Source organism: Thunnus maccoyii, chromosome 1, assembly GCF_910596095.1.
Source record: "Thunnus maccoyii chromosome 1, fThuMac1.1, whole genome shotgun sequence".
Lineage (NCBI taxonomy): Eukaryota > Metazoa > Chordata > Actinopteri > Scombriformes > Scombridae > Thunnus > Thunnus maccoyii.
In genome coordinates this window covers 17,181,814-17,207,724 of record NC_056533.1, presented here as the reverse complement: position 1 = coordinate 17,207,724, position 25,911 = coordinate 17,181,814, and the positions used below count along the sequence as shown (strand labels likewise).

The 25,911-nt window shown below is 39.1% G+C and overlaps 2 protein-coding genes across 3 annotated transcripts; one reads left to right on the top strand and one right to left on the bottom strand.

Annotated features, from left to right (window-relative positions):
• Positions 1-8,374: 8,374 nt before the first annotated feature.
• Positions 8,375-15,704, bottom strand: rhoua (ras homolog family member Ua). The gene is made up of 4 exons (XM_042427597.1): positions 15,016-15,704; positions 14,485-14,543; positions 12,935-13,123; positions 8,375-11,487 (listed from the first exon to the last, which is right to left on the bottom strand). Exons 1-4 carry the CDS (start codon positions 15,305-15,307, stop codon positions 11,203-11,205), a joined length of 825 nt encoding a protein of 274 aa, XP_042283531.1. The 5' UTR covers positions 15,308-15,704; the 3' UTR covers positions 8,375-11,202.
• On the top strand, positions 15,257-25,553 carry pdcd2 (programmed cell death 2). 2 transcript variants are annotated; one of them, XM_042427398.1, is made up of 9 exons: positions 15,257-15,344; positions 21,521-21,728; positions 22,335-22,443; positions 22,588-22,644; positions 23,353-23,541; positions 23,667-23,816; positions 23,966-24,066; positions 24,212-24,325; positions 25,367-25,553. In XM_042427398.1, the coding sequence occupies exons 2-9, from the start codon at positions 21,549-21,551 to the stop codon at positions 25,544-25,546; spliced, it is 1,080 nt and encodes a 359-aa protein (XP_042283332.1). In that variant the 5' UTR covers positions 15,257-15,344; positions 21,521-21,548; the 3' UTR covers positions 25,547-25,553. The 2 variants fall into 2 exon arrangements, with proteins under 2 accessions (XP_042283332.1, XP_042283403.1); XM_042427469.1 differs by lacking the exon at positions 15,257-15,344 and having other exon boundaries at positions 21,429-21,728.
• The last annotated feature ends 358 nt before the right edge of the window (positions 25,554-25,911 follow it).

The following is a 25,911-nucleotide window of genomic DNA, read 5'->3' as shown; positions in this document are numbered from 1 at the left end:
GTGTGTGCGTGCCAGCTGGTTACATCTGGTTTAAGAGGCCACAGAGGGAGGCTGCTTTCTCCCACCTCTCAATATCAGTTACTAATCCCTGTTTCCCAGAAGTGTGTGTGTGTGTGTGTGTGTGTGCGTGTGTGTGTGTGTGTGTGTGTGTGTGTGTGTGTGTGTGAGTGTGTGTGTGTGAGATCATTAAGTGTACAACCCTGGCACAAAATGTTTATAATGTGTGTCTCAATTATGTTTAGTATTTAAACATATATACAGTACATGTATGTATGAGGTGCTATACAAATAAAGTTATTATCATTATTATTACATATGATAAAACTTAGAGAAATAAAAAACCACCATCAAACTTTCTATGATAAATTTACCGTCCAATTTGAGAGACAGATGATGAAAATATTAACAATTCTGTAGTTAAAATAAACTTTATTTAATTAACGTCATGGTGCTTCATCCTCCAGTCTTTCCTCTTCTGCTTATAGTTCACCTGATTCATTTTTTTTGTTGTACGTTCTCACCTCTCGTTGTCATTTCTCCTGAGTTTCACCTCAGCTAATCACCTGACCGAGTCGTCTCCCTACACAGACTCTCCTCATTCACATTCAGCATCAGTTAATGTGGAGGGCAGCTATCAGTCACTACCTTCCACATCATCTGTTCCCCGACTGGTCCAGTCTTTATGCTGTGTGCTGGTCTGAGTGCTTTTTAATGTGAGCACCACTAGTCTGTCTATGTGGCTTGAGGGCAGATTTTTGTTGGATATATTTGCTTTCTTCCACTCTCATTACTCACCTGGGTGAATGAAACCAGCCTTTTTCACAGCAAATATTTTGACCTGTCATAGCAGGAAAAGGTGTAATTAACGATGGCTGCATTTCATTCAGGTGAGCCAGTTCCAGGGCCAAAAGACTCATTAGGGAACTTCATGGACCTGAGCCGTCATTAATGTTATTACTTACACCTGTGCTTTTCCTGCTACCATGGATAAAGTCTGTAAGTGTGAATACTAGACACATTGTCCAACTTATAGCAGGTGTGCTAATCAAACTTCACAAACTGAGTGTCAGACTGTGGTTTAATAGCCTAAAAGTGTGAAAGAAATAGGTTTATCAAAGCAAGTCTGGTTTAATGGTTTAAATAATGATTCAAGTGAAGAGCAGGCTTATTATTTTAATTATATTTACCTAAACAGTTTTTGTTAATGTTTAATTTTATAAACTCATATCTAATCATATTTAAGTTTCAAGAACACTGAGGAGCAAATCAAGTAAATGTTGAGGCATATTAAATATCTAAAGCCACATTTTCCCATCTCCACGATTATAAAAAGAACATTTTGAATGAAATTGCAAATGTCCTGCAACTAATTTAAGCAAAATATATTATTATACACTGCAAGGTAAGGCACGTTTATTTATATAGCACATTTCATACACAAGGAAATTCAAAGTGCTTTACATAATGTAAAATAATATAAGAGCAGGAATAAGAACAATAAAAAAATAAAAACAAGACTAAAAGAAGCAAATAAAATTAATAAAATGATAAAATACATGAAATTTGATTTTTTTTAAAGTACAGTAACATAAAAAAGGCAGCTTAAAGGATAAAAAATTATGAAGTGCAGCTTTACAATTGAATTAAATGCCACAGCAAACAGATGTGTCTTCATTTTAGATTAAAAGTAGTCAGCATTGTCTGAGATGTGAGTAGAAAATGCAATTATGACATAAAACTACTTTTCTAGCCAGATGTAAGCGAAATACAAAACAATACAGCACAAAATATCACACAGAAATATTCCGTTTCTGTCAAGTTGTGATCAGTGATGTACTTGAAAATTCAGTGTTTTATATACTTAATATTTTATAAAAATGAAGATAAATGTCAAATAAAATAGTGTAAAAGCCTCAGTGTAGGTGGTGACTTTGTTTTTGTGGTGTTATTTCAGGTAACAGTGTGATTTATAATCTGTGCCCGCTCTAATCTGAGCTGCTACATTAGACAGAGAATCTCCTCAGTATGAAGACATCATTACTGGGAGCTTTTATCTTTTCCAGTAAGCACACATTAAGAGTAGCTAATGAAATCTGATGCAGTTATTACCCGAGAAACACAGTAACACTATTCTCTCTACACTGCAAGTCCTCACTAAACTTGTTTTCATGCTGCCCAGTTTGGCAAAGTCAGATGAAACATGTAACGATATAAAACGGTATATCCTGTTTACAATAGCTCAGATAAGCTTGTGTCTTCACTCTGATGCTGTATAGTCACTGGGAGGTGTCTGTATTATCTGAGAAACATTGTATATACCAAACCTCACCCTGTTTACTCATATTCCATGAAGATATTTGTATGTTGTCTTCATTCATGTGTACAGGGATGTGAACGTGTAGAGCATCTTGACCTTGACTGTGATGTATGCTGTGTTATCTACAGTAATGTGCTTATGTAAACGCAGCGGTCAGCTGCCGTCAGGAGTCCACAGGAGGGAGATGTTTGTGGAGAGGAGTTGTGGGGGTGTAAACTGTATGTGTCTCAACCGTATAAATGCCACATGACACGCTCTGTGAACTTTGAACACACATGCAAACACATATGCCATCGCAAATACTACAAACACACACACACACACACAGGTCGTCACCAGGCTGTTCAAATAGACAACCTGCAGAGATGTAGAGCAAGAAACAAAGAGGTAGAGGTGCTGTGATGAGCAGTGACAGAGAGAAAGAGAGATCAAGACTGAAATAGAGGCAGGAAAAAAAGGAGAAGAAACAGAGTGATGAGGACAGGAAGGAAAGGAGAGGAAATGTGTGTGAGAGAGCAGAGATAAAGTCCATTCAATCAGCAGTTTCACTTGTTCAGGAAAAATTCCAGGAGTGTGTGTCAGACTTTTTGAATCTGGTTAGTCAGTGTGTTTGTGTGTCTATATTAATCATGTGGGTGGGACATTAATCTGTACATGTTATTTTTTCTCCACTCTGGGGCAGAAAGCTGGTCCCCTAACAGTAAATCATTTATCAAGGGTTCAGATTTAGTCTATAGGGTCACGGTTAAGGTCGGACCAGAGGCAGAGCCAAAAGAGTTCTAGTGTGTCAGCGTGGCCAAGCATGCCATTAAGGATTTATATATGGTTGTTCAGTTAAGTTTTAGTTTATTACATTTATTTGTTGGGGACCATAAATAAAAGAAAAGTCGGTTTTCATTTTCACCAAATTGTACCAGTTATAGATCTCTTTTTAAATAACTCCTAGATAGATAAACCAATCTCTGGTGTTATTAAAGGTATCAATCAAGGTTCTCTCACTGACAAAAGTTTGGTATATTATCAAAAATGAGCTCCTCATAGTCTTGTGGGCAGAAATAATAGTGACAAAAGTTTCCCTGTTTGAAAGAAAAAAGCCAACAACTTAAAGCAGAAAAACAACTGGAAGTTTCTGTTTGGGGCATTTTTAAGCCAGATAGTAAAGAGATGACAAAAAATGAGATTAAACTAATACTGAGGATGTTGCAGTTCATGGTTAGCATCTTAACTTCTAAGCTACAGTGGTGCTCAATCAAACGGGAATTTCAGAACACACTAAAATAACTATCTCAGCATTGTGCAAGTGCAAAAACCTTCTGTTTACACTTAAATTTGTCCAAACAGCACAAATAGTGTCGCATAAGAAAATAATGACGCAAAAGGCAGAGGTGTGTGTGGTGGCAACCTTGCTGTCCGCCACTGGGTTAGAGTAGAGGTCGGAGTCAGGCATGAAGTGGTTAAAGGTTAGTTTAAGTCTTAGAGGAATGAATGGAGAAAAAAAAATCTGCTTCACAGGACAATTTTTGTTCATGTTCATAAGTTCAAGATTCAAAATCTGTTAGTCAAGCTGTTTTAACTTGTGAAGCTCCAGAGAACATATACAAGAACATATACAGGAAACACAAAGCAGAAGCAGCTTCTCAGTACGATTAATGAAGCAGGAGCTGCTTCACATGTTGTAACTGTTCAGGAGATTCTTCCTGTCACTTTCTATTAGTTTATTTATCTGTTAGTGTTTTTCTCTCTCCTCCTCTCCATCTGTCGCTTTTCTCTAATGTTCTTTTCTTTGCTTTCTTTTAACTACTGTCTTTTTTTTTCCAAACACACACACACACACACACACACAGAGCAGCTGTCAGACACACACACACACACACACACACACACACACACACATACACACATTGATTGGGTTTATAGCTTGTTAGAAAAGTGGAGATTGTATTTCAGCTCTGCTTGATTAAAAGTCAGCACTGATGTCACTCTGGCCCCTCTTTATGTTATGAAACACACACACACACACACACAGACTGAGACGGAGAGAGAGAAAGAGGCTATAAAATTATAAAATGAACTGGAACCGAGCCTCAAACCAGTGCCCTAAGAGCTGGCAGCTTGTGGAGCCATGTGACTGTAACATTTTGCAGCAATAAGTAGCTAAATTTAAATACACGTCACACATTTTTCTCTGAGGTTATATCTCTCTGTGTCTCTGTCTTCTTTTGTTTCTCTATGTTTGAATATCATAATATTAAGTAAGAAAACACCTGTCTAAATGAATAAATATGTCAATTATTGAGCAATATTTTTGCATGTTATTAGATTAATTGGCGGTTTTACACTATTTGGGTGTAACTTTTCTTCATAACTGTGAGTCTGAAAAAGACAAAAAGCCACATATATCATTCTAAACAAGTACAAAACTTGTACTTGTAAAACTTGTAAAACATGATATAATTTTCTATATAAAAAAATCAAATTATTATTATAATTTCAAATATTTATGTAAGCAGCAGCAAAATGAACCACAGACATTATATCTACTTGCATTTCTTATTAAACGTTTTCCACAGAGGTGCAGGTCGTACCAACATTTATTCAGTTTCAAGTGTCTGTGAGGTGAAATTACATGGTTCATTAATAGACCTGATTAGATTTACAACCCATCTAGGGAGATTTTATTACATGTTGACTAAATATTCTGTTATTACATAATCAGTTGTTACAGGCCTTATTAGATTTGGGTTGTGTCTTAAAAGGATTGTGTCAAAACTAAAAATCTTGTAAAAAAGCTGTAATTTGTGTCAGTTAGTGTCCAGCTCGCTCCCTGCGGAGAGTAACAGCTGAATAATATCATCAAACAGAACCTGGCAGTGTTCAGCGCACCGAGCAGCTGATCTCACCAGAACAAATTTAGCCTTCTCACGACAAACTGAGTGTTTCCAGGCAGGTATACAGCGAAGGAGTTTGTTTCCCAGACAGAGTTAATTCGGGGGGCAAAACGCTGCCTCTAAGAACAGAGACAAGCAACTAACTAACTGTCACATGACAGCCAAAATAAAAATAAAGCCGTTGCATAACCATGAGGGCCTGGAAGCAGTGAGTCTGTTTACACTGATCCCGCCTGAAGTTGGATGACTGTCTGTGGGCGTCTGTGTGTGTGACTTGTCTTGTTTTGTGTGTGTGTGTGTGTGTGTGTGTGTGTGTGTGTGTGTGTGCGTGTGTGTGTGTGTGTGTGTGTCTATGCCCCCAAACATCGCCCACATCTCACCCCCTTCTCTCCTGATGTGCATCAGCTGAGCACATAGTGGTTGATGCACTCGGTTATCACAAAGCACACGGTGCAAATCCAAAACATTATTTCAGCCACAACAACACGAAGAAACATGTTCAATCAGGCAACCACACAAACGATGCGTTGTCAAGGGGCCCTGCAGCATCTGCGTCATGCTACTGTCTGTTATTTAGAGCCTAATTCCCTGGTGAAATTCGGTGAAATCGTGTTGATGAACGGACACAGAAATAAACAAATACGATGAATGCAACAAAGTCTTATTTACAGCCTGCAGGCTCTCTTGACGTGGCAGAGGTGAGAGGTCACACACGTCCAGGAGTTATATTTAAACACACACACATTCCCCATCCCACTGCCGGGCACTGAGCCTCAAAATCAATAAAACACAGCAGGTTTTATAGCAAATATTCTTTATTTCTCAGGGTATAAAACTTCTGTACAAACACATCCTCTTTTGACTGACAGTTAAACTGTCAGTGTGAGCGGATCGCAGCCACGTACTATCTGTTACAATGTTTTTACATGCAGGAATAATGAAAACACTGCGATGTTTGACACAGGAGGAGTGGGTTGGTTTCCTCTAAGCAAAGTTCTCAGCTGGTGTCCCATGTGAATGAGCTCAGGTGTGCTTTAGGGGGTATCAACCTCAATAAAACAATTCAATCTCAAGAATGTCCCACATTTCCCCTGGCTTGTCTTTTGTTTTGTTTAAACTCACTGGGCTTGATGGGATATTATTGTGCAATCAACAATCAGGCCTGTGTGGGAATGTAGTGCCCAGTAAAGTCCACAGAGGCCGTTCACATACAGAAGCAGCTGTATTTTATAACCCCGACTCAGACTGGATCTGGATTGTTGTCCGTCTTTACTTTCCTTCCAACAACGCTGCGGCAAATCGCACATGTGAGAAGGAATCAGGTCCATGACATCTGACACATTTACAGTACATATGTGGAACAAATGATATAGAGTGATACAGTGTGATCAGTACAGATAATCAGCAGTACAGCTGTGTATGATTCAATACATGTTTGGTATTGTGAAAGCCCTTTTCAACACCACATTAATCACAATAACTGAAGCCATTATTGCTGTTACCATGTATGTATTTTTCAAATGTCATACTCACACAAGCCACCAGTGAATTTCTTAAAGGATGGGTTCATGATTTGTCAAGTCTGTCCTAAAACAACAGTCAGGCGCCCAGATGAACATTGAAACATGTTTTTCTTGCTGTAATCATTCCTCCTGTTCATACTGACCATCAGAAGATCCCTTAATAATGTGCTTTCAATGTAAGTGATAGGGAACAAAATCCACAGTCCTCATTTTGAGAAAAATGCATTTAAAAGTTTATTTAAATCTAATGTGAAGCTTCAGCCGTACAAATTAGTCAAATGAAGTCGAAGCTCAACAGGAAAATACTGTTGAGGGAATTTTTAGCTAAAAAGATTTTAGTTCAAAACGAGGGCTGTGAAATTTGTCCCCCATCACTTACATTATAAGCACATTTGGAGAAGATCTTCTAGCGGTCAGTATGAACAGGAGGAATGATTACATCAAGAAAACTTCTTTCAATGTTCATTTAAGGCATCTGACTGTTGTTTTAAGACAGACTTGAAGTATTGTGAACCCGTCCTTTAGCGGCAAATCCAATTTTACTTTCAATCTTTACACAAAGCAACAACATTTCTGTCTGACCTTCAGCAAAAACACCAACTTTACCACACAGGACTCCATCTACAGTTATCAAAACGTCTCTTCTCTGACTGACTTTAGTTCACTTTCAGAGACCCGTCTGTTCTACGTTACAAAGTCATACATCATCATACAGGACATACACTACTGCCGATCAACCGGCAGCCACAAAGACGTTAAAACATGTTAAGATTAAAGTTTAACTTATCAGGTGTCACAGGACAGATAAAGAGGAGAGAATCAAAACAAACACAAGCCTCTCAGAAACAAGATACAATTTGTTTGTTTGATTGATTGAACGGCAACATACAAAGACAGCATTCATGTTATTATTCATGTATCTAAGCAGGAATAAATGAACACAGATTTATATTTTTTCAGTATGACTGCAGGCACGGATCACATCCTGCTGCGTGCTGAGAAACTCGCTACGCTGTCTATAAATCATGAATGTAAGTAGGGAAGACTGATTAAACCTGACGGAGGAAATGCCAGCTATCATAAGGGTCCGCGTGACCTTTAGCCTACTTAAATCCACCATCAGCCGAGACTGCACACAAACGGCAAGACAAGCAACTTACTATGCCTTTTCCCCCCGGAAGAAACAATGCTTTTACTATCATGAGTTAAAGATCGACACAGTGAACCCATTCACTCGCAGTTGTAACATCTTTAGCAGAAAACTACCAAACAGCTCCAGTAACAGCCAGTCTTCAAACTAGACTTTACACGGAGGCCTAAACTCAACATAACAAGATGAGATATATTATTTTAATGAAGTCTTTAGATTTGGCTGAGAAAACACCAAAATACTCATATTAGTCTACGTCTTATTGTAGAAACTGACATCAGACGATCAGTTTGTGTTAAACAAGGACATTTTTGTTTGTTCGGTCTTGTACAAACCAAATTTTAGTGCCAATATCAAGCTTTAGGTGACTTTTAAACATAATGGTAAAATTTTAAAGAGGGTGTGTATAACTAATTGATATAATTATACAATCCCTCCTTAATGATAGAGCAGTTTCTTTTAGTTTGCATTAACTTTAAAGAAAACACAGGATGGATTCCAAAACTGTGAATGTCTTTATTTAATTTTTAGTTTGCTAGAATAAACTTAAAAGTTACAAAAAAAAGAAGAAGTATTTCTTATCCACCAAATGTACTTCACAGTACAGTTCAAACTTTCAATGAATTATAATCCACTGAATTTGAAGGGACATCAACAGCTTGCTCTATTTCACACCAGAGGAGAACTGACTTTGAACCACACGCTTGAAATAATTGTTTTTTTTTAGTTCTTGAGGACAGTTTTCACCCAAATCCTGAGAGTCCTGTCAGCTCTGGGTTTACAGCTCCTTTCGAAGTTCAGATGTCCCTCATCCTTTAACCTTAGCGTGGTTATTCTTGATTTTTTTATATATATATATATAACCAGAAACAATCCCTCTAGTGTTTATGTCGGATCAATACGACTAATTATGTTGCACATGCAGTAAACCATGGCAGAGCTGCTTTGAATCCATTACAGACTGCAAACCGGTTGCACCCTTTTTCACTTCTGCTGCTGTGACTCTGACACAAAGACCCATTCAGATGTAGGCACCGTAGAGAAATAACATACAAATTATTGTGTTTTTGTTCTTGGTTCAGTAACTACAATGTACAAAGGAAGGTGCGGCAGCTGAGTGAGAGCCACACGTTTTGTGTTTCAGTGTGCCTCTTTATTTCTGCTTTAAAGCTGAATCTGTTTGAGAGGCGGCAGCAGTAGATATAGGATGGACAATGATGTCTCTGTGGTGTTAAAGCAGTATGGATGTAGAGTGGTAGAAATGAACAATGTTACCACTCTAATAAAGCAGAGGATCGTATTTTTTGATAAAGGGAACAAATGCAAAGCAACAAACCTGACGAATCAAATGTGGTTCATAACTACTAAGAAAATATTTCACTGAATATGTACATAATTCAAATTTCACAGTATTAGATACACAATTTCATTGAAAAGCTAAGAAAAAAAAAACCTCATCTTTGTTTGTTTTTCGGTTTGCTCTAAATCATTTTGCAAACCTTCACAAACAGAGTCCATTTTGTGAATTTAAACAAATGAAGGAGCACTTTGGTTGATCTAATTCTGTTAAGTGCTCACACTTAAGGCTGTTTAAGTGTCTGGAAAGATAAATCAAACACACATCAAGCACAAAAATATCTGAAACCAGTAAAGGTTTTGCCAGCGTTGCAACTTGTGCCTGCAAACGTATGTTCCTGGTTGAACAGTTTACATGAATATCCTTGTTTTTCTTTGTTTTAGTCCTCAGTTGCGTGTGGAAATAAGCCTCAACAATAGTCACTTGGCTACTGAGAATGTTGTGGCTTGTGGAATAAGTTGATCTTAAACTACTTTAAGCACACAGTATGATTGTGATGAAGAGGGAAGAAAAACCAAAACATTAAAATAACAAAATGTTCCTTCCCAATTAAGATCAAGTGCCAACAATCCACCACCACAGAACAAAGATTTATATTTAACCAAACCACATTAATACCTCATAAACTGTAGCCGTTCATACAAGACATATGAGGATGATAAACTACCAGCAATGAAAACCTGAAGTAGGTCACTGACTCGATACAGTTTGCGTCTTCTTGAGAAAACTTGTTCTAACAGAACAATGCTGGGATTTTTATCACTTGGATGCTCAACATATACTGCTCGAAGGTTTCATTTTCCAATGATTTTGGACATTTTGCCAAAGTAAGAACATTTTAACAGTGTCGTATTATCCTTGTGAGGAAAAAGACACTGGCATTAACTGTTCCAGTCAAGATTTGATATGAGGATAACCAAAGCCTGAGCCTCATTAAACTTATCTTGGCTTCAGTCTGGGCTAAACTGTGGCAGGACATGATGAAAACCACACTCACAATCACGCCAGATCTAATCCTGTATCTAGTACAAATCCAGACTAAAATGACAGGATATAATTATTAGCTGTTTATGAAAAATGAGCTCTTTGTTGACTAAGTTCCGACTATATTTATGTCCGGTGATGAAACAAATTGGTTTGGGTCGCAAAATTCAAAATGCGTTCTCCTGGTGTGTAAATAAAGACACAGTTTGGTCAGAGAGTTATTATACTATTTCAGTCAGCAGTTCTCTCTAATCGTGACTATTAGACACTCAACTAAAGTTAGAAACAAGTTATAAAAAGGAGTAAATTTAGATGCAGTTTCATTAGGTCACAACAAGTGTAGTCTGTAGACGGTGCAGTTCCCTTCTAGGCTACATTTTGTAACAAGGCTACATAAATCCCTAACAAACAGGGAAGATTTTTACCAGAACAGCAGACTAAACACAAATCCAACTCATGTGTTAAACACAGATGAGAAGTTTCTGTTCCTGTTCAAATGTGGACCAGTTTAATCATTAAAAAAACATTATCACTTCCACCATGACTTGAAGAGATCGTTCTGCTAGTCCAAAAGAAGTCCCAGTTAATACCAGCTTAATTCCGGGTGACACAGTGACCTCCTGCAGTGGGTTCAATGGGTTACAAATAGGACCAAATGTAAAAAGAACAACCTGGTTTATTCTATGACACAGCGGTGCTGCTGTGTTTTCAGAGCAGGTTGAACCAGAGCAGAACCAGGCTGGACTCAGTATGGTGAATCTGATCCATGATGAGACTCACGTCGCTGCCCAAAGAAAAAGAAAAACTGAAACATTTTAGATCCACGACAGTCTTACTTCGCTTCCCATCCACACTCCAGTCGAGGTCCTGCTCAACATCAGGCTCCATTTAAGAAAAACCAGAGAGAGTCCAGGCTGAATGAAGACCAGGAGAAAATCAGCAGAGGATCAGAGTCTTAGACCCAAACCCATCGCAGGTCTGCTTTAGGCCACACAGCAGTACCTTTTCCACCATGACTTGGATAAACTCTTCATCTTGTCAGGTGTTTGCCTTTGCTTTTTTCGACGTTTCTGTTTCCCTCTTGGGGGCTTATGGGAGCTGTGGTTCTGCAGGCTGGCCAGTATGGCCGTGTCAAACACTTCTTTCAGATTTTTTTGGGTCAGGGAAGAGCACTCCATGTAAGCCACAGCGCCAATCTCTACCGCACAGTCCCTTGCGTCCGCTGGGTCCACAGGTCGCTCTCGGTACTTGGCCAGGTCAATGAGAACCTAAAGAGAGGAGACGACACTTTGTTACCTACTGTCTTCGATCACTTATCTGGAATAAGTAAAATAATTAAGTATTAGTTAAAGAAACACAGGAAAGATGCACCTGTGATGTTTTATCATAAATGATGATGATGTTATTTTTGAGAAATTTGGCCAGAATCCTGCAAAGTCAAAATCTTATAATTTGCTTCAACCTCTTAACAGCTGAAATTTCCTTGCATCAATCATTGGACTGAGTCATATACACAACAAAAACCTCATGAAACGTCATAAAAGTGTTTAAATATTGATATTTTTGTACAAACAATCTTTTAATTGCAATTCATGAAAAGCTGGAATTGTTAAATTTGTCCAGATTACAAAAGATTTACATGTGAGTATTAGCTTAACGGAGGTACTGGACATCAACATAGTAAGAAAGATCCAGCTCAGTGAGGTGGTGAGAGCTCAGAGCATCAATATCATTTACTCTAAAACTGCTAACTGTATATTTTCCACAATGTTAAACACTGATAATATCTTTGAGAACTGACAGATGTCGGACAACCCTGATATGACATTATATAGTGTGGCTTTCATTTTTTCCACTTTTTACTTGGACTGACTATCTTGTATTTAAAGTGCTATATAAACTAGGTTGAACTGGAAATGTACTGTAATTAAAAATACCTTTTTCACAATAAGACATTGTATCATGTCCCAGTAGGAAAAGCTCTATAATAAATAGTAAATATAAGTAGAATAAATAGTAAATAACACATTTAAGGAGGGCTGAATTCCATTTAGTTGCTTCAGCTTCAGGGTCCTGGTATTGTGTTCGCTGTCATCACTTAAGTTTGATTTACACTGTATGTTGATACTTGAATAGAACTGAGCCATTGTTAAATTTTATTAGTAACACCTGTGCTTTTTTCTTGCTGCGACAAGTCAAAATGTTTGCTGTGAAAAGACCTGTTGTCAGAATAATGTCATACATTAGTATAATAACCGTTCAGACCTTGTAACCTCTATTTAAGTGATTTTGTCTTGTTTGTCAAACTTAAGACATTTCTCATAAAGCATTTAGTCTCCCATTGTACGAGGATGTTGATGTTCATCCCTCCTCCCCCTTTAATGTTGATTCATGCATGTGTTTTTTATCTGTTTCTCATCACAATAACATTTTGGGAGAGTTTGTATAATTTGGCCTTAAATTCTTTCACATCAAACACTGAAAGAAACTCTGTAAGTTTTCTCCTGTTTGTGCTGGAAGAACATCTCTCCTCTTTTGTTGTACAGTCAAGCAGTTTCCTTTGAGTCTTATGGCAAACCCTCTGATTTCTGGCAACTCTGAAGAGGCTGCAGGTAGCTGGAGGTCTCAATATACAGTATATATAATAATATCTCAGAAATATAGCAGTTCTGATTTATGTATGTTAACATGCTACACAGAGCACATTGACCACACCTTGACATCTTCTCGGAGGTCACACTGCGTCCCGACCAGGACCAGCGGAGCAAAGGGGACGTGTTTCCGGATCTCTGGGACCCACTTCTCAGGAACGTTTTGGAAGGACGCAGGGCTAACGACGCTGAAGCACAGCAGGAACACATCTGCACTGGTGTAACACAGAGGACGCAGCTTGTCAAACTCATCCTGGAAAAGTGGAGAGAGAGAGAGAGAGACCGAGAGAGAGAGAGATGAAGACAACAAGCTTTTTTAAAACACAATATTGCTTTTAAGGGCATTTAGACAAAAAGAAGAGAGATCACTTGAGCAGTAGAGGAAAAAGGGAACAGATTCAAATTTAGTATCACCAGTGGAGCCTGAAAGCAAACTCTCTTCCTTTTTTGGTGTGTGTGTGTTTGCATCTTTTGGTGCTGACAGATATGTTTATTTATATACGATAATGTATGAAGATATGTCTGGTTTCTCCTCCCTCTCTCATCCTTCCTCTCTCTGTAATCCTCCCATTCATCTGAGAACACACTGATATAGAGGATGATTATTATTATTTCTTCTTTATTTATGATATCTTGCATTCACATATTCACAGACTCAACACTTGACATATTGCCCAATAGCTAAATATGATCTTTAATGACATTTCTATAGCATTAGCCGTTGTTTTTGCATTCTGTAAAATCTTCTTTATATCCTGTTTTCTATTGTCTGTGACTGAGCTGCCGAATACTGTATGTGAGGACGCCCACAAGTTGCCTGTTACTCTCATCAAAAATGAGATTTCAGTCCATATGTGAGAGAAGCAGAGATCTACATTGTGTATGTTTCTATAATGCGTACATATAACATATAATCGTGGTTTGTTTTGCAGTTGTTTTTGCAGCTCTGTGTCCAGCCACTCGTCCAATAGAGGTCTTCAGCTATTTTTTCCAGACAAACAGCTGCCACTGCAGGTGTAGACGTAATTGCATCACTTCCTGCGTGCCAGAGAATTGTTCCTAGGAAAGACCTACCAGACACCAACAGCTAGTTTCCCGGAAAAAGATCCTAGACTAACACAAAATTCGACAGAGATATCCACTGTAAAAACATGCTATCTATGAATCTGAGAGAGATGAAATGTTTCACTGACTCCCTGCCGTCTTCTGTTATATCAATCAAATCTAGATGGAAAGATTATCAGAACTTGAATTTACTTCTGTGAAAACTTTAAAAGCATTTGTAGCATTTTTGTGCTATTTCTAAATTGTTTTATTTGGATAGCTGACAGTAGGCAGGCGGCAGGAAACAAGGAGAGAGAGATGCAACAAAGGTCCCCGGCCAGACTTAACCGGGAACGTCATGGTTGGCGAATCGACCCCGGACGACCAGGATGCCCCAAAATAGTAAATGTCTGTTATCAAATCAGTTTTGTGAATGAAAAAAAGTTTTTTTTTTCCAAATAGAAAAAGCTTAGTTAGACTTTAAAAAAAGAAAGAAAGATAAATTGTTCTCCCTTCCTCTCTTTGTCAGAGGCATTGTTCCTGTGTGTGTGAGTGTGTGTGATCACTGACCTGTCCAGCTGTGTCACAGAGTTGTAGTTTTACTGGCTGCCCGTCCACTGATACCACCGCTACACACACACACACACAACCACACACACACACACACACACACACACACACACACACACACACACACACACACACACACACACACACACCATGAGCCATAGTGTACTTATCCACTGAAAACATTTTCAATTAAGACCTATATCACATTTTTTGTTAGAATAAAGACAACTAACAGATGACTAATTAAAAGTGAATACAATAAGGATTTTCTAACATTTCCGATTTGATTATTGATCATTTTACAACTTCACAGAAACAGCTTAGTGTTTGTTTTTCTTTACTGGGTAGATAGATTATAAAGACAGTATAAATTTGACATCCTACCTATCTGACATGGATAAACTCAATAATCAATCAATAATTAAAACAACTGTGTTAAACAGCTGTAAACATCCCAGTTTACTTGAATGCCACCCGGTGAAACTTGTAGATAAATACAGTCATAACAATCCTCTTCATCCTTTTTTTTACCTGAGAAGTTGTCAAACGCGGTCGGGACGTACTCAGTGGGATACCCGTTGGTGGTGTAGCTGACCACCAGGCTGGTTTTCCCCACAGCTCCGTCCCCCACCAGCACACACTTCACCCGCCTCTCCGCTGCTCCGGCTCCCGCTGACCCTGCCCCGGACCGCCGCGTCCTGCCAGAGCCCTTGTCCCGGCTCCGGACCCTCCTCGGCGGGACAGGCGGAGCGGGGGACACCGCTGCCGGCTTGTAGCCCCCGTCTCCCCGCGGAGGCATCTGGCACGGAGAGGAGGGGGACATGAAGCTGGAGGAGACCCGGGGAGGAGATTCAGTCCTGGTGAGGGCCAGTTTTCACATCGTCCATTCTTCCGTTATCTGCCAGGCTACACGGAGGGTTGTCAACTGACTTTCCTGTTGTCCACTTCCTTTAGTTTCCATGGTTAAATGACAAAAAGTTTAAACTCCTGCCCAACAGACAGAGACCGTGTCCGTGTTCACCGCCATGGTTACTTATTTATGAATTAGAGTCCGATATAAAAAAGAGAGAGAGGGCAGCGATTCAATTAACACATAACCGTCTGTAACAGCCTGTCCCAGACCCAGACCCGTCCCAAACTCCCCTTCAAATGACATCACGGTGTGTGTGTGTGTGTGTGTGTGTGTGTGTGTGAGTGTGTGTGTGTGTGAGAGAGAGAGAGAGAGAGAGAGAGTGAGAGAGAGAGAGAGAGAGAGAGACTGCAAACGAAAAAACGAACTTAATAGGCTAGTCCACCTGTGGGCGGGCTTGTTCCTGATTGGTTACTGCGCTCTGTCAGTTGCTTCTGATTGGTTACTGCGTCCTATCAGTTATTTCTCATTGGTTACTGCGCTGTCAATTTTTTTTCCGTTGTGTCTGCCTCCCTCTTTGCCAGCAGGTTGACAGCCTCATCTAATGATGAAAAATGCATCAACCTACCTGTCTCCTGAAAACTACGTCCCCATACAAAGTGCATTCGCAAAATAAATTACGTTTCGATGGAAATATATTTTTAAGATAAGATATACTTTATTGTCCAAAGCTGTGTTCAGCTTGTTTGATAACAGGATAAACAAATACACTATGCCTTATTTTGTTTTTCTGTTTTTCATGTGATTTTAAAAAAAAAAAATAAAAAAAAAAAAAAACAGAAATCCACTTGCTATTCCCGTTTTCGTCTTCAAATCAGCAATTGGAATAGAAATTAAGCTTGATTACATTGGTTTACTAATTTTCTTGCTTTTTGGACCCTATGTTTCAGTGTTATTGATACTAGAATGTGATTGGCTGTGATTGTCACATCCTTTCACATGCCCACCTATAATGTATAATAATACTTTGGTGAGGTTCAGGTGCACCCAGTGAGCCTCACATTATCCAGGTTTCTGATGGTCTATGACAGGCTCTGTCATTTCTGCACTATGCTGCATCAATTATTATCTGCTCTAATATTTTGTATAGTGTAACTGTATAATTGTCAACTAAAAATGTGCACACTGCACGTGGTGATATGAATTTCACTGTCTCCTGCAACAGCAATTCAAATCTTACCTCCAGAGCATATTTATGATGCTGTATAAATGTGGGCTGTTGTCTACTAATATTTGCTGGCTCAGGCTGTTTAGTAATATTAGAGAAGTGTATATTTTTTGTCTTTAAAGAGCAGTTTTCTCCTGAACTCTTGGCTCATAAAACTGCTTGCTGCTGATGAGAGGAGCTGCTGTGATTGGCATTCATCAAGTTCGAATTAACTCCACCTGTTGTCAGAAATATTCTATTTATCAATGAAATTCAGTTTCAGATGTTTATTTTTTGTTGGCCGTGACGTCATCTGTGCTGTCATTACAACTATGCCCCAATAACTTTCACGGCTATGTGACATCACAGAGGAGTCCTGAGTGATGGTGTCATCAGCGCTCAGTTGACAGATCTGGTTATTTGACGTCATCAATGACGTCATAAAGACTTTCCATCCGAGTTTCAATCATTCGGAAAAGCCGATCCTTACCTCCCAGCTGGCAAACTGCCTCGAAGCACTGAGCGATTGACATATGTCTCGCGCCTAGGGACGTAAAGTCTCGTGGCTGTCCAGTGCTTCGAGGCAGTTTGCCAGTCGGGGGGTTAGGGGAGGACGCTGGGCCCAATGAATGCAAATACTGGGTATTCGCGCGACGTACCCAGTATTTGATAGGTAGATAGATAGGTCGATAGATGGATAGAAGTTACGTTGCGGTGCCACGTGCGTAAATGCACGTCTCTCTTAAAGAGGGTGATCGCTATTTATAAATAGGACCGCTTTCAATCATTCGGAAAAGCAGATCCTTACCTCCCAGCTGGCAAACTGCCTCGAAGCACTGAGCGATTGACATATGTCTCGCGCCTAGGGACGTAAAGTCTCGTGGCTGTCCAGTGCTTCGAGGCAGTTTGCCAGTCGGGGGGTTAGGGGAGGACGCTGGACCCAGTGATTGCAAATACTGGGTATTTGCGCGACGTACCCAGTATTTGATAGGTAGATAGGTCGATAGATAGATATAGGTTACGTTGCGGTGCCACGTGCGTAAATGCACGTCTCTCTTAAAGAGGTTGGTCGCTATTTAATAATCTCAATTAGGTATCGTTCAACATCACAGTCTTTTGATTACCTCTTTTGAGATGATCCTTCCACTGCAGCTAAACAGGGAAACGCTGTCATCATAACTTACTGGGGTATTTTGCAATCTATTCCTCTGTCCTGCGGCACGGACGAGTCCAGGTACCAGAGCAAATCACCGATCCAGTGGACCGGTCATCTTCCACTCCATTTCGGAGAAAAGCAGGTCTCCTCTTTATGCTGATCCTGCTCTCCGGAATGGTCAGCAGATCATAAGAACTTTGATGCTGATTTGTGCCCGTGTCTGGGACTCCTCTGGTGCCAGTGATGAATGAGAAGCAACTTTCTGAGCCTGGCTTCTCCCCTGACAGACAAAACACCGGGCATTATGTCTCAATGAATAACCTTTCGCTACTGGGCTGTGTAAACCTTGATAGGTCCAGTGTCTCTCTCACAAAAACCTGCTGCTGACACCACTGTGTGTCGAAAACCTGCAGTGAGGAGGTTATTCAAAACCGTCCAAACTGTCAATCATGCAAAAGTCTTCTAGGACCCGAAGCTGAAACCGGGGGGGGCTAGTCGGTGGACATTTTAACATCAGAGGCATTGCTGCAAAGAGCAATCAGCTAACTCATCTTGTGTCCGACTCAAATCTGGACTTTCTCCGTTTGACTGAAACATGGTTGAAACAAACATCTCCTGCGAGTGTGTTCACGGTGCCCGGATACCAATGTTTCAGAAGAGACAGACCTGATGGAAGAGGAGGAGGGGTGCTTTTTTATGTGAGAGACAATATCAAATGAACTTGTGGTTTATAATGCGGGTAACACGTTAAAAAATGTTGGGATAAAAATAATGTTATCCCAACAAATGTCTTTTAACATCAGAGGTGTCTACAGGCCCCCTTCTGTAGATGACACTTTCTATGATCAACTCACAGAAGTCCTGAAAAAGTGAATTATTCCTTTTGGGTGATTTTAATGTGAACTGGGAGGATAAACTAAGAGGAAAAAACTGAAAATGATCACAGAAAATTCCAACTAGACCAACTAGTAAAAGGCCCAACTAGGATTGCAAAATGCTCCAGTACACAAATTGATCTGATATTTACTAACAAACCAGAAAGAATAACTAAGAATCATAATTTAATCACTGGCTTATCAGATCATAACCTAACCCTATGTGCAAGATAACTGACTAAAAGTAGATTTAAGACCACAGCAACTAAGACAATGATACTTCAAATCATACCCAGAGCTAAGCAAGAAGAATTTATCAATGAAATTAACAGCTTGAACTGGGATGATGTACCACCCTCTGATGATCTGGACTATGGCTGTGATACTTTTACTAACAGAATCAACTCTGTGAGGGAAAGATTTAATGTGAGGATACAGATAAAATCTAAAAATAAAAACAATTTACTGTGGTTTAATGAAAATTTGTGGAAACTAATGAAATCTAGAGATGCTGCAGGAAGGCAATTAAAACTAGAAGAGACACTGACATGCTGATTAATAAAGGTTTAAGGAACAAAGTTATCCAAGAGCTAAGAGAGGCTAAATCTTGTTTTTATCTCAATATTTTGGCAAAAGGCAACATTAAATTGATCTGGAAAAACATTGATAATCTCACAAGGAGGGACCCAAAATTTTTAGGTGATTTTAAACTCAAAGTACAGGGAAAGTTAATTGAAGATCATTTTACTGTTGCTTCTGTCTTTGATAATTTTTTTCTTGAGTCTGTATATGATTTAGGAAAAAAAAAAATACGAAAAAGAAACTGGATATTGTTCCTATGGATGCTACAGACCAGGTTTTCAAGGTGGTAGAGACTAATGAGTTACAAGTAAACAAAATCAGCAGCTCCTTAAAAAGCTCCAAAAGTAGAGATATTTTCCAATATGACACCAGGTTTGTCAATCACACAAAGATATTTTAACTCTCCCTATTGCTCATTTAATTAACTTGTCTTTTAAACACAGCTCCTTTCCTGATGACTGGAAATGTGCCATTGTCATGCCTTTTATTAAATCTGGAGACCACCCTTAAGCCAGTAACTACAGACCAATAAGTATGCTGCCAGTACTCTCAAAGGATGCTGATTAAAATGTAATTAAACAACTTACAACATTTTTTAGTCCAAGCAATTTTGGTCTACATTGTATTCAATTTGGCTTTAGAGCAAATCATTCCACCAAAACTGCTACCTCGCACTTAATAGAGCAAATTAAATCAAGACTTGACAAAGGAGGAGTAGTTGGTGCTGTATTTTTAGATCTGCGTAAAGCATTCGATACAGTCAATCATGATGTTTTATATCGAAACTCTCTAAATTTAACTTCTCATCTAGAGCACTGGCATGGATGTCTTCATATTTATCAAATAGGATACAATGTGTTAAAGTTGGTGACACACTGTCCAGTAACATGAAGTGCACAATGGGTATTCCACAAGGGTCAGTGTTAGGTCCCCTATTATTTAGCCTATATATTAATGATCTCCCTCAACAGTGTCATGATACAGAACTACAAATGTATGCAGATGACACCGTTGTGTACACACATGCAAAAACAGCTGAGTTAGCTGCTGCTAAGCTAACAATTGCAGTGGAAAGGATCACACATTGGCTTGATCAATCATGTCTGAGTCTAAATATAAACAAGACAAAGGGTATGTTTTTCTCTAAGACTATGGTACAACCTCCTAATGCTGATATTTTCATCAAAGGTGAAAAAATTGACATGACACATTGATTTTAAATATCTTGGTATGACACTGGATCCAAATTTGAACTTTAAGAAACTCATTTAAAAAACGTTTAAAACCATAAAGTACAACTTAGCAAATTTTAGACATATTAGAAAATGTCTCTCTTTGAACGCAGCCAAGATATTTATGCATACTATGATTCTTTCCCATATGTCTTATTGCATCAGATGTTGGAGTCAGGCTGGAGAAACAGCCATAAAACCTCTTGAGTCCTTATACAAACAAACTCTAAAAACTCTGGACAAAAAGCCAATGCATTTCCATCATTGTAGGGTACTGGAGACATACAATTGAATGAGCTTTGCTGATTTGAGGACGAAAACGAGAAAAGCGCGTGGATTTCCGTTTAAACACAATAAAACACAATAATGCATTGTATATTTATTTATCCTGTTATCAAATGAGTTGAACACATTGTACATGGACCGTTTTCCTTATTTTTCATAATTATTCTCTGATTTTGGTTTTATTTCATTCACACAATGCTTCTGCACTTTTGTTTGGTATCTTGATTTTCTAAAAAAAATTCTCTCACTTTTTCTACAAATCAGCAGACATACCAAATTATTAGAATAAAAAGATAAAAATAGTAATGCTTATATTATATTATATTATATTATATTATATTATATTATATTATATTATATTATATTATATTATATTATATTATATTATATTATATTGTAAACCTATCACATGTTTTCAGTGACAAATGTAGTGGAGAACAAGTAGCATAGTGAATTTTTTTTTTTTTTTTTAAAGTACACGTTACTCAAAATTGTACTTTAAGTTACTTGTGTAAAAGTTTTGACATTTGATATCTTCCAGTGCGTTTGCGACATCTAGTGGACAGATGGGCAAATGAATAAAAATGACCTTTCTTTATCTCACAAAATGAAATTTTATGTGACGAGTCTCAAAGTTTGAGTCGAGATGAGCACTATGTTTCCCAACAAATCTTAGCTATTAAGACAGGCCTTTATAATGTAAACCAAAATACATCTACAGTGAGAGCTTGAGGTGCGGAACGCTTCACCGGTTGGTTTGTGTTTCCCCGCGGAAGGATTATCGGACTGTACCCAAGCTGCATGTGTTTTGTTTTTCGGACTGTTACTGTTTATTATTTTACCTGACAGACAGTCGCTTTTGTCCGGAGACACAGTCATGTCCTCAGCAGAGGTAGTTCTGGGTTTCCTGGAGGAAGCGGAGCCGTGGCGGCTTCGCTCACCGCAGTTCCCCAGTAAAGTCGGGGGGAAGCCGGCGTGGCTCTGCCAGCGAGGCCTGCCCTCCCTGTCCGGGCTGGAGTGTGAGATATGCCGCCTGCCTCTGGCCTTTCTGCTGCAGGTTAGTGTCCCGGAGGAGGGAGGGAGACAGCGGGCTCTTGACACACTTGAAGGGGATCATCCACCATAAATAATGATTCTTTGTGATCCAGTGGAGCTCTGATTTAATTAGTCATTATATTGAACTGCAGACAGACCATGGAGCTGCTCCACAGACAGTGAATAATGTCACTTTAGGTTTCACTACAAATTGAGAAACAGTTGAGAAACCCTACATGTACATTGGCTTTGATGTTAAGTGAATTTTATAAGATTATAATGCTCTGACTTCCTGTTTAGGAAGACAGATGTTAATGTCTGATATTGACTTTAAACATCAAAGGAACATCTGAGGTTGGGATTTAAATATGAGATAAACCCTAAATGAAAATACTTCTCTACTCACTTTTATGACAGCCAAAACTGTTACACTTTACACAACTTCCATAAACCAAACCCAGACTTATTCATTAAGGCTCCACAGTGAAGTTCACTACCTAAAGCAGTCTGCCTTTGGACCAGACCATATTCAGAGCAGAGATCTCTCCTCCAGAAGAGACAATCATGCTGTGGATGTCACATATACAGGAGAGATGTACAGAAGTGACCGTCTCCATCTCTGCTGCAGGTGTACGCTCCCATTTCTGGTCAGGACAGAAGTTTCCACAGAACGTTGTTTCTGTTCTGCTGTAAAACTCCTGAGTGCTACACACACAACGACAGCCGCTGTATGAAAGGTACCTCATGTTCTCATTTTCACATCTCACTCAACATCCTCAGTCAGCTCTCAGCTGTTTTTTGGATCGTTTGCTTGATTTTTATTGAAAGACCAAATACTTTTTTTTATCAAGTTCTCTAACAGATTCTGTCTTCTTGATCAGTTTTCAGAAGTCAGCTACCTAGAAGGAATGAGTTCTACCCCTACGACCCACCACCAGGTTTGTGCATTTACCAGGATGTACTTCAGAGTCTGATTCTTTATCACCTCATACTATCAACTATTCAAGATGTAGATGTTAGTCATGTCTGAACAGACATGATATAGCCTGGTTAAGTTCACAGTAGTCACTGTTAGATGATGATCAACTGTGCTGTGAAGCACTTTGGGTCAACTGTGTTGTGTGTAAAGTGATATATAAATAAAGTTGAGCTGAGTGGTGTCATTTATCACCATTAATTGAATATATAAACATTGATATAATATGAAAGGACAGATTAAATTTACCAAATAATTGTTGAACTGTTGAAACTGGATTGTTTGTTTTATTTGTAGGGGACATTTTGTGATTTATATAATCTTATTTGTCTGTTTTTACTTAATTTAACAGTAGTTTGGCTTTGGTTTTGATGTATTTCTTGTTCCACTGTTTGCTGGCCAAACTCAAAGTGTTGGTTAATACATTTGTGAGGATCAAGAAGAATACATCACTGAACCATTTTATTAAGAAGTACAGTCAGTGCTATATCTACAAAACTCTGATACACCTGATAAACTACCAAAACCTGTTGGTTGCATGTTATTGGTATTTTAGAATGAATTTTCATTATTTTGACTCAGTCTGTGGGTCACAAAACACCAGTTATAGCAAACTTAGAGATTTAGACTTACTCTCTTTTCTTTTAATGTTTTTTTTTTTTCTCTTCAGAGGATGAACCCCCCAGTGATCTCGATCAAGACCAGAGTGTGCTGCCCATCTCTGGAGTTAAACTGTGCTGGGTTTGTGGTTGCCCCGGCAACAAAGCCTGCTCCCGCTGTCATGCTGTAACCTACTGTGGAAAACACCACCAGACCCTCCACTGGAAAAACACACACAAGAAGGAGTGTTGTATCCCAGGTGAGTGTGTGTGTGTTGCTTTAGTAACAGTTCAACTGGTGGTATTTGAGAGTTTGTCTTTTCTTTCTTAAATAATCATTATTTCCACTGAAATGTTAGTTTTGTCTGTCTCTGTCTATGTATAGAAGCATCTGTTGTCACAGTTTCTCCCTACATCTTCACTGAGTGTGAGCTGGTCACTGAGCCTGAGGAAGAGGAAGAGGAGGAGGAGGCTGAAGGAGAAGAGGAGACGGCTGTTGCTCAGAGGAGTGAAGATTGTCCCTCCTTAGCAGAAAGTAAGCTTTACTTTATGTCTGACACACTGGCCATATAAAGTTTTTGACTGTATGAAGCAGAAAAATATGTTTTTTAGTGCTATTTTGACAACTACGAAACTTGCAGGTTCATCAGTATGAAAAATAATATTTCTCTTCCATTTTTAAAGCCTTGGCAGAGACAGATCTGGAGGAGATGGCTATGCATGAGACTGAAGACAACAAAGTCGTCCAGAGGTTTAAAAAGAAGATCGCTCCAGAGCCACATCAGGTAAAAAAAAACATATAAACGACTTGAATGGACGTAATCGAGATCTCAAAGTCTTTTCTCACACTGGTGATGTAAAGTTAGAAAAAACCCACACAGATGTTTTTTTTTTCTCTGTGTCCATCTCACATTGCTGTGTCATGTTTAGGTGGTGCGTTACAGTCGGGGGGGCTCTCCCTTGTGGGTCTCCTCCCAGCACATCCCTTTAGATCAGGACATCCCAGCATGCACCTGTGGCGCCAAGAGGACTTTTGAGTTTCAGGTTTGTTGTTTTGACGCTCAATGATCTGCACTTCTTTTTTTTGCCTTTTCTTCTCCTTCCCAACTTCCCCTCCTCTTGTTCACCTTCTCACTGTTTGACTTTCGTTCTCAGTGCAGTTGCGCTGTTGTGTGCCAAGTATATGACGTTGTGTGCGTGCTGGTTAATTTATGTTCTTCATGGACAGAATTGTTTCACTATGTTCAACAATCTGTAAATTAAGGTTAACATGCTGTTTAAAAATTGCACCAAAACCTTTGTTTAATCCTGTCTCTTTAGTCTTTTTGACACTGATGGTGAAGGAGAACCAGCACATTTTACAAATCAGCCCACATTTCCCTTCAGTTTAAAAGCTGACTGGTAACATAAGTATATGTGAGCATTCCTCAGTAATAAACACATGGCTTTACAACCACCATGGCGTTAGCAATGGTGACAGCTTACTGGAACAAGAGCCACTCTTTCTGCAGTGGAAATGCTCAGAAATCTTCAAGATTTAGGTCTTGAGGAAGAAGGAACCTTCTCCATCAGTGTCACCTTGCCTGTGTTAATGCAATGGGATATTTCTGCCAGCTTGTTACAATTCACATGTGAATCCAGTTATTGGTCCTGGATAATTAATGAGGAGCACTGTTGGTCTTGTATGGAAGGACAAGACAAGAGGATTATTTACAGTTCATTGAAGAAAAAGTGATCAGAAAACATCAGAGCTTGCAGCCTCAAGCAGAAGAAAATGTCTCAGATCATTAATCTTTTATGTGATAATACAGTGTAATGACCTATATAAAAATAAATCATAGTAGTGCCTCAACAAGTATCAACAAGCCCCTAAAGTCCCAGTGAATAGATGTAAACTTGCCCTCTTGATAAAGTTTCTTCTTTGAATGACCGAGAGTGTTGGATCATATATAAATGTTTCTCTCTCTCCACACAGGAAACAGTCCAGTTGTAGAGTAGTTTGTGCGTCTGCTGGAACCCAACACATGTAATAACTCTGTGTGTGTGTGTGTGTGTGTGTGTGTGTGTGTGTGTGTGTGTGTCTAGGTGATGCCCCAGCTATTGAACAGTCTATGTGTGGACTCCACAGGAGCCAGTATTGACTGGGGGACTCTGGCTGTCTACACCTGCTCCTTCAGCTGTAACCATGACGACCAGTACTGCCCCGAGTTCATTTGGAAGCAGGACTTCAGTTCAGATCAACAAACACAGATTAAACAGCCATAATATCTCAGTTATGGTGGTCAACAGAGTCTTTGTTCAAACAGTTTGTGAAATGACGTGTGTGTGACGATCACACTTGAAGAGATTTCACTTCCCAACAAGTGGACTCGACATGTTCTGCTGTTCTTCTATGTAACCGATGATATACAGATCGGTTGTAAACATCAGTGTTGTGGTTTTCCTGCCACTAACAGTAAACATCTTTTCTCTTCTTTTAAATTCTGACTGGTGAGAACAATGTGTTTACTGGGTTATTTCCATTCCCAGCCCTGCATACTGTTCATACAAGACGTCTATTGGAGTTAATGGTCAGTAAAACTAAGAACATAATAACATTGTGCCTTATCATCACATTGTTGAATTTTAAT

Coding starts and splice junctions, on each gene's coding strand:
- rhoua (XM_042427597.1), bottom strand. CDS start 15,307: ATGTCCCCCTCCTCTCCGTGCCAGATGCCTCCGCGGGGAGACGGGGGC. Junction 13,124..14,484: donor TCTGTGACACAGCTGGACAG/GTCAGTGATCAC, acceptor CCACTTTTCCAG/GATGAGTTTGACAAGCTGCG. Junction 11,488..12,934: donor ACCTCCGAGAAGATGTCAAG/GTGTGGTCAATG, acceptor TCCTCTCTTTAG/GTTCTCATTGACCTGGCCAA.
- pdcd2 (XM_042427398.1), top strand. CDS start 21,549: ATGTCCTCAGCAGAGGTAGTTCTGGGTTTCCTGGAGGAAGCGGAGCCG. Junction 23,817..23,965: donor TTGTCCCTCCTTAGCAGAAA/GTAAGCTTTACT, acceptor CCATTTTTAAAG/CCTTGGCAGAGACAGATCTG. Junction 24,326..25,366: donor AGAGGACTTTTGAGTTTCAG/GTTTGTTGTTTT, acceptor GTGTGTGTCTAG/GTGATGCCCCAGCTATTGAA.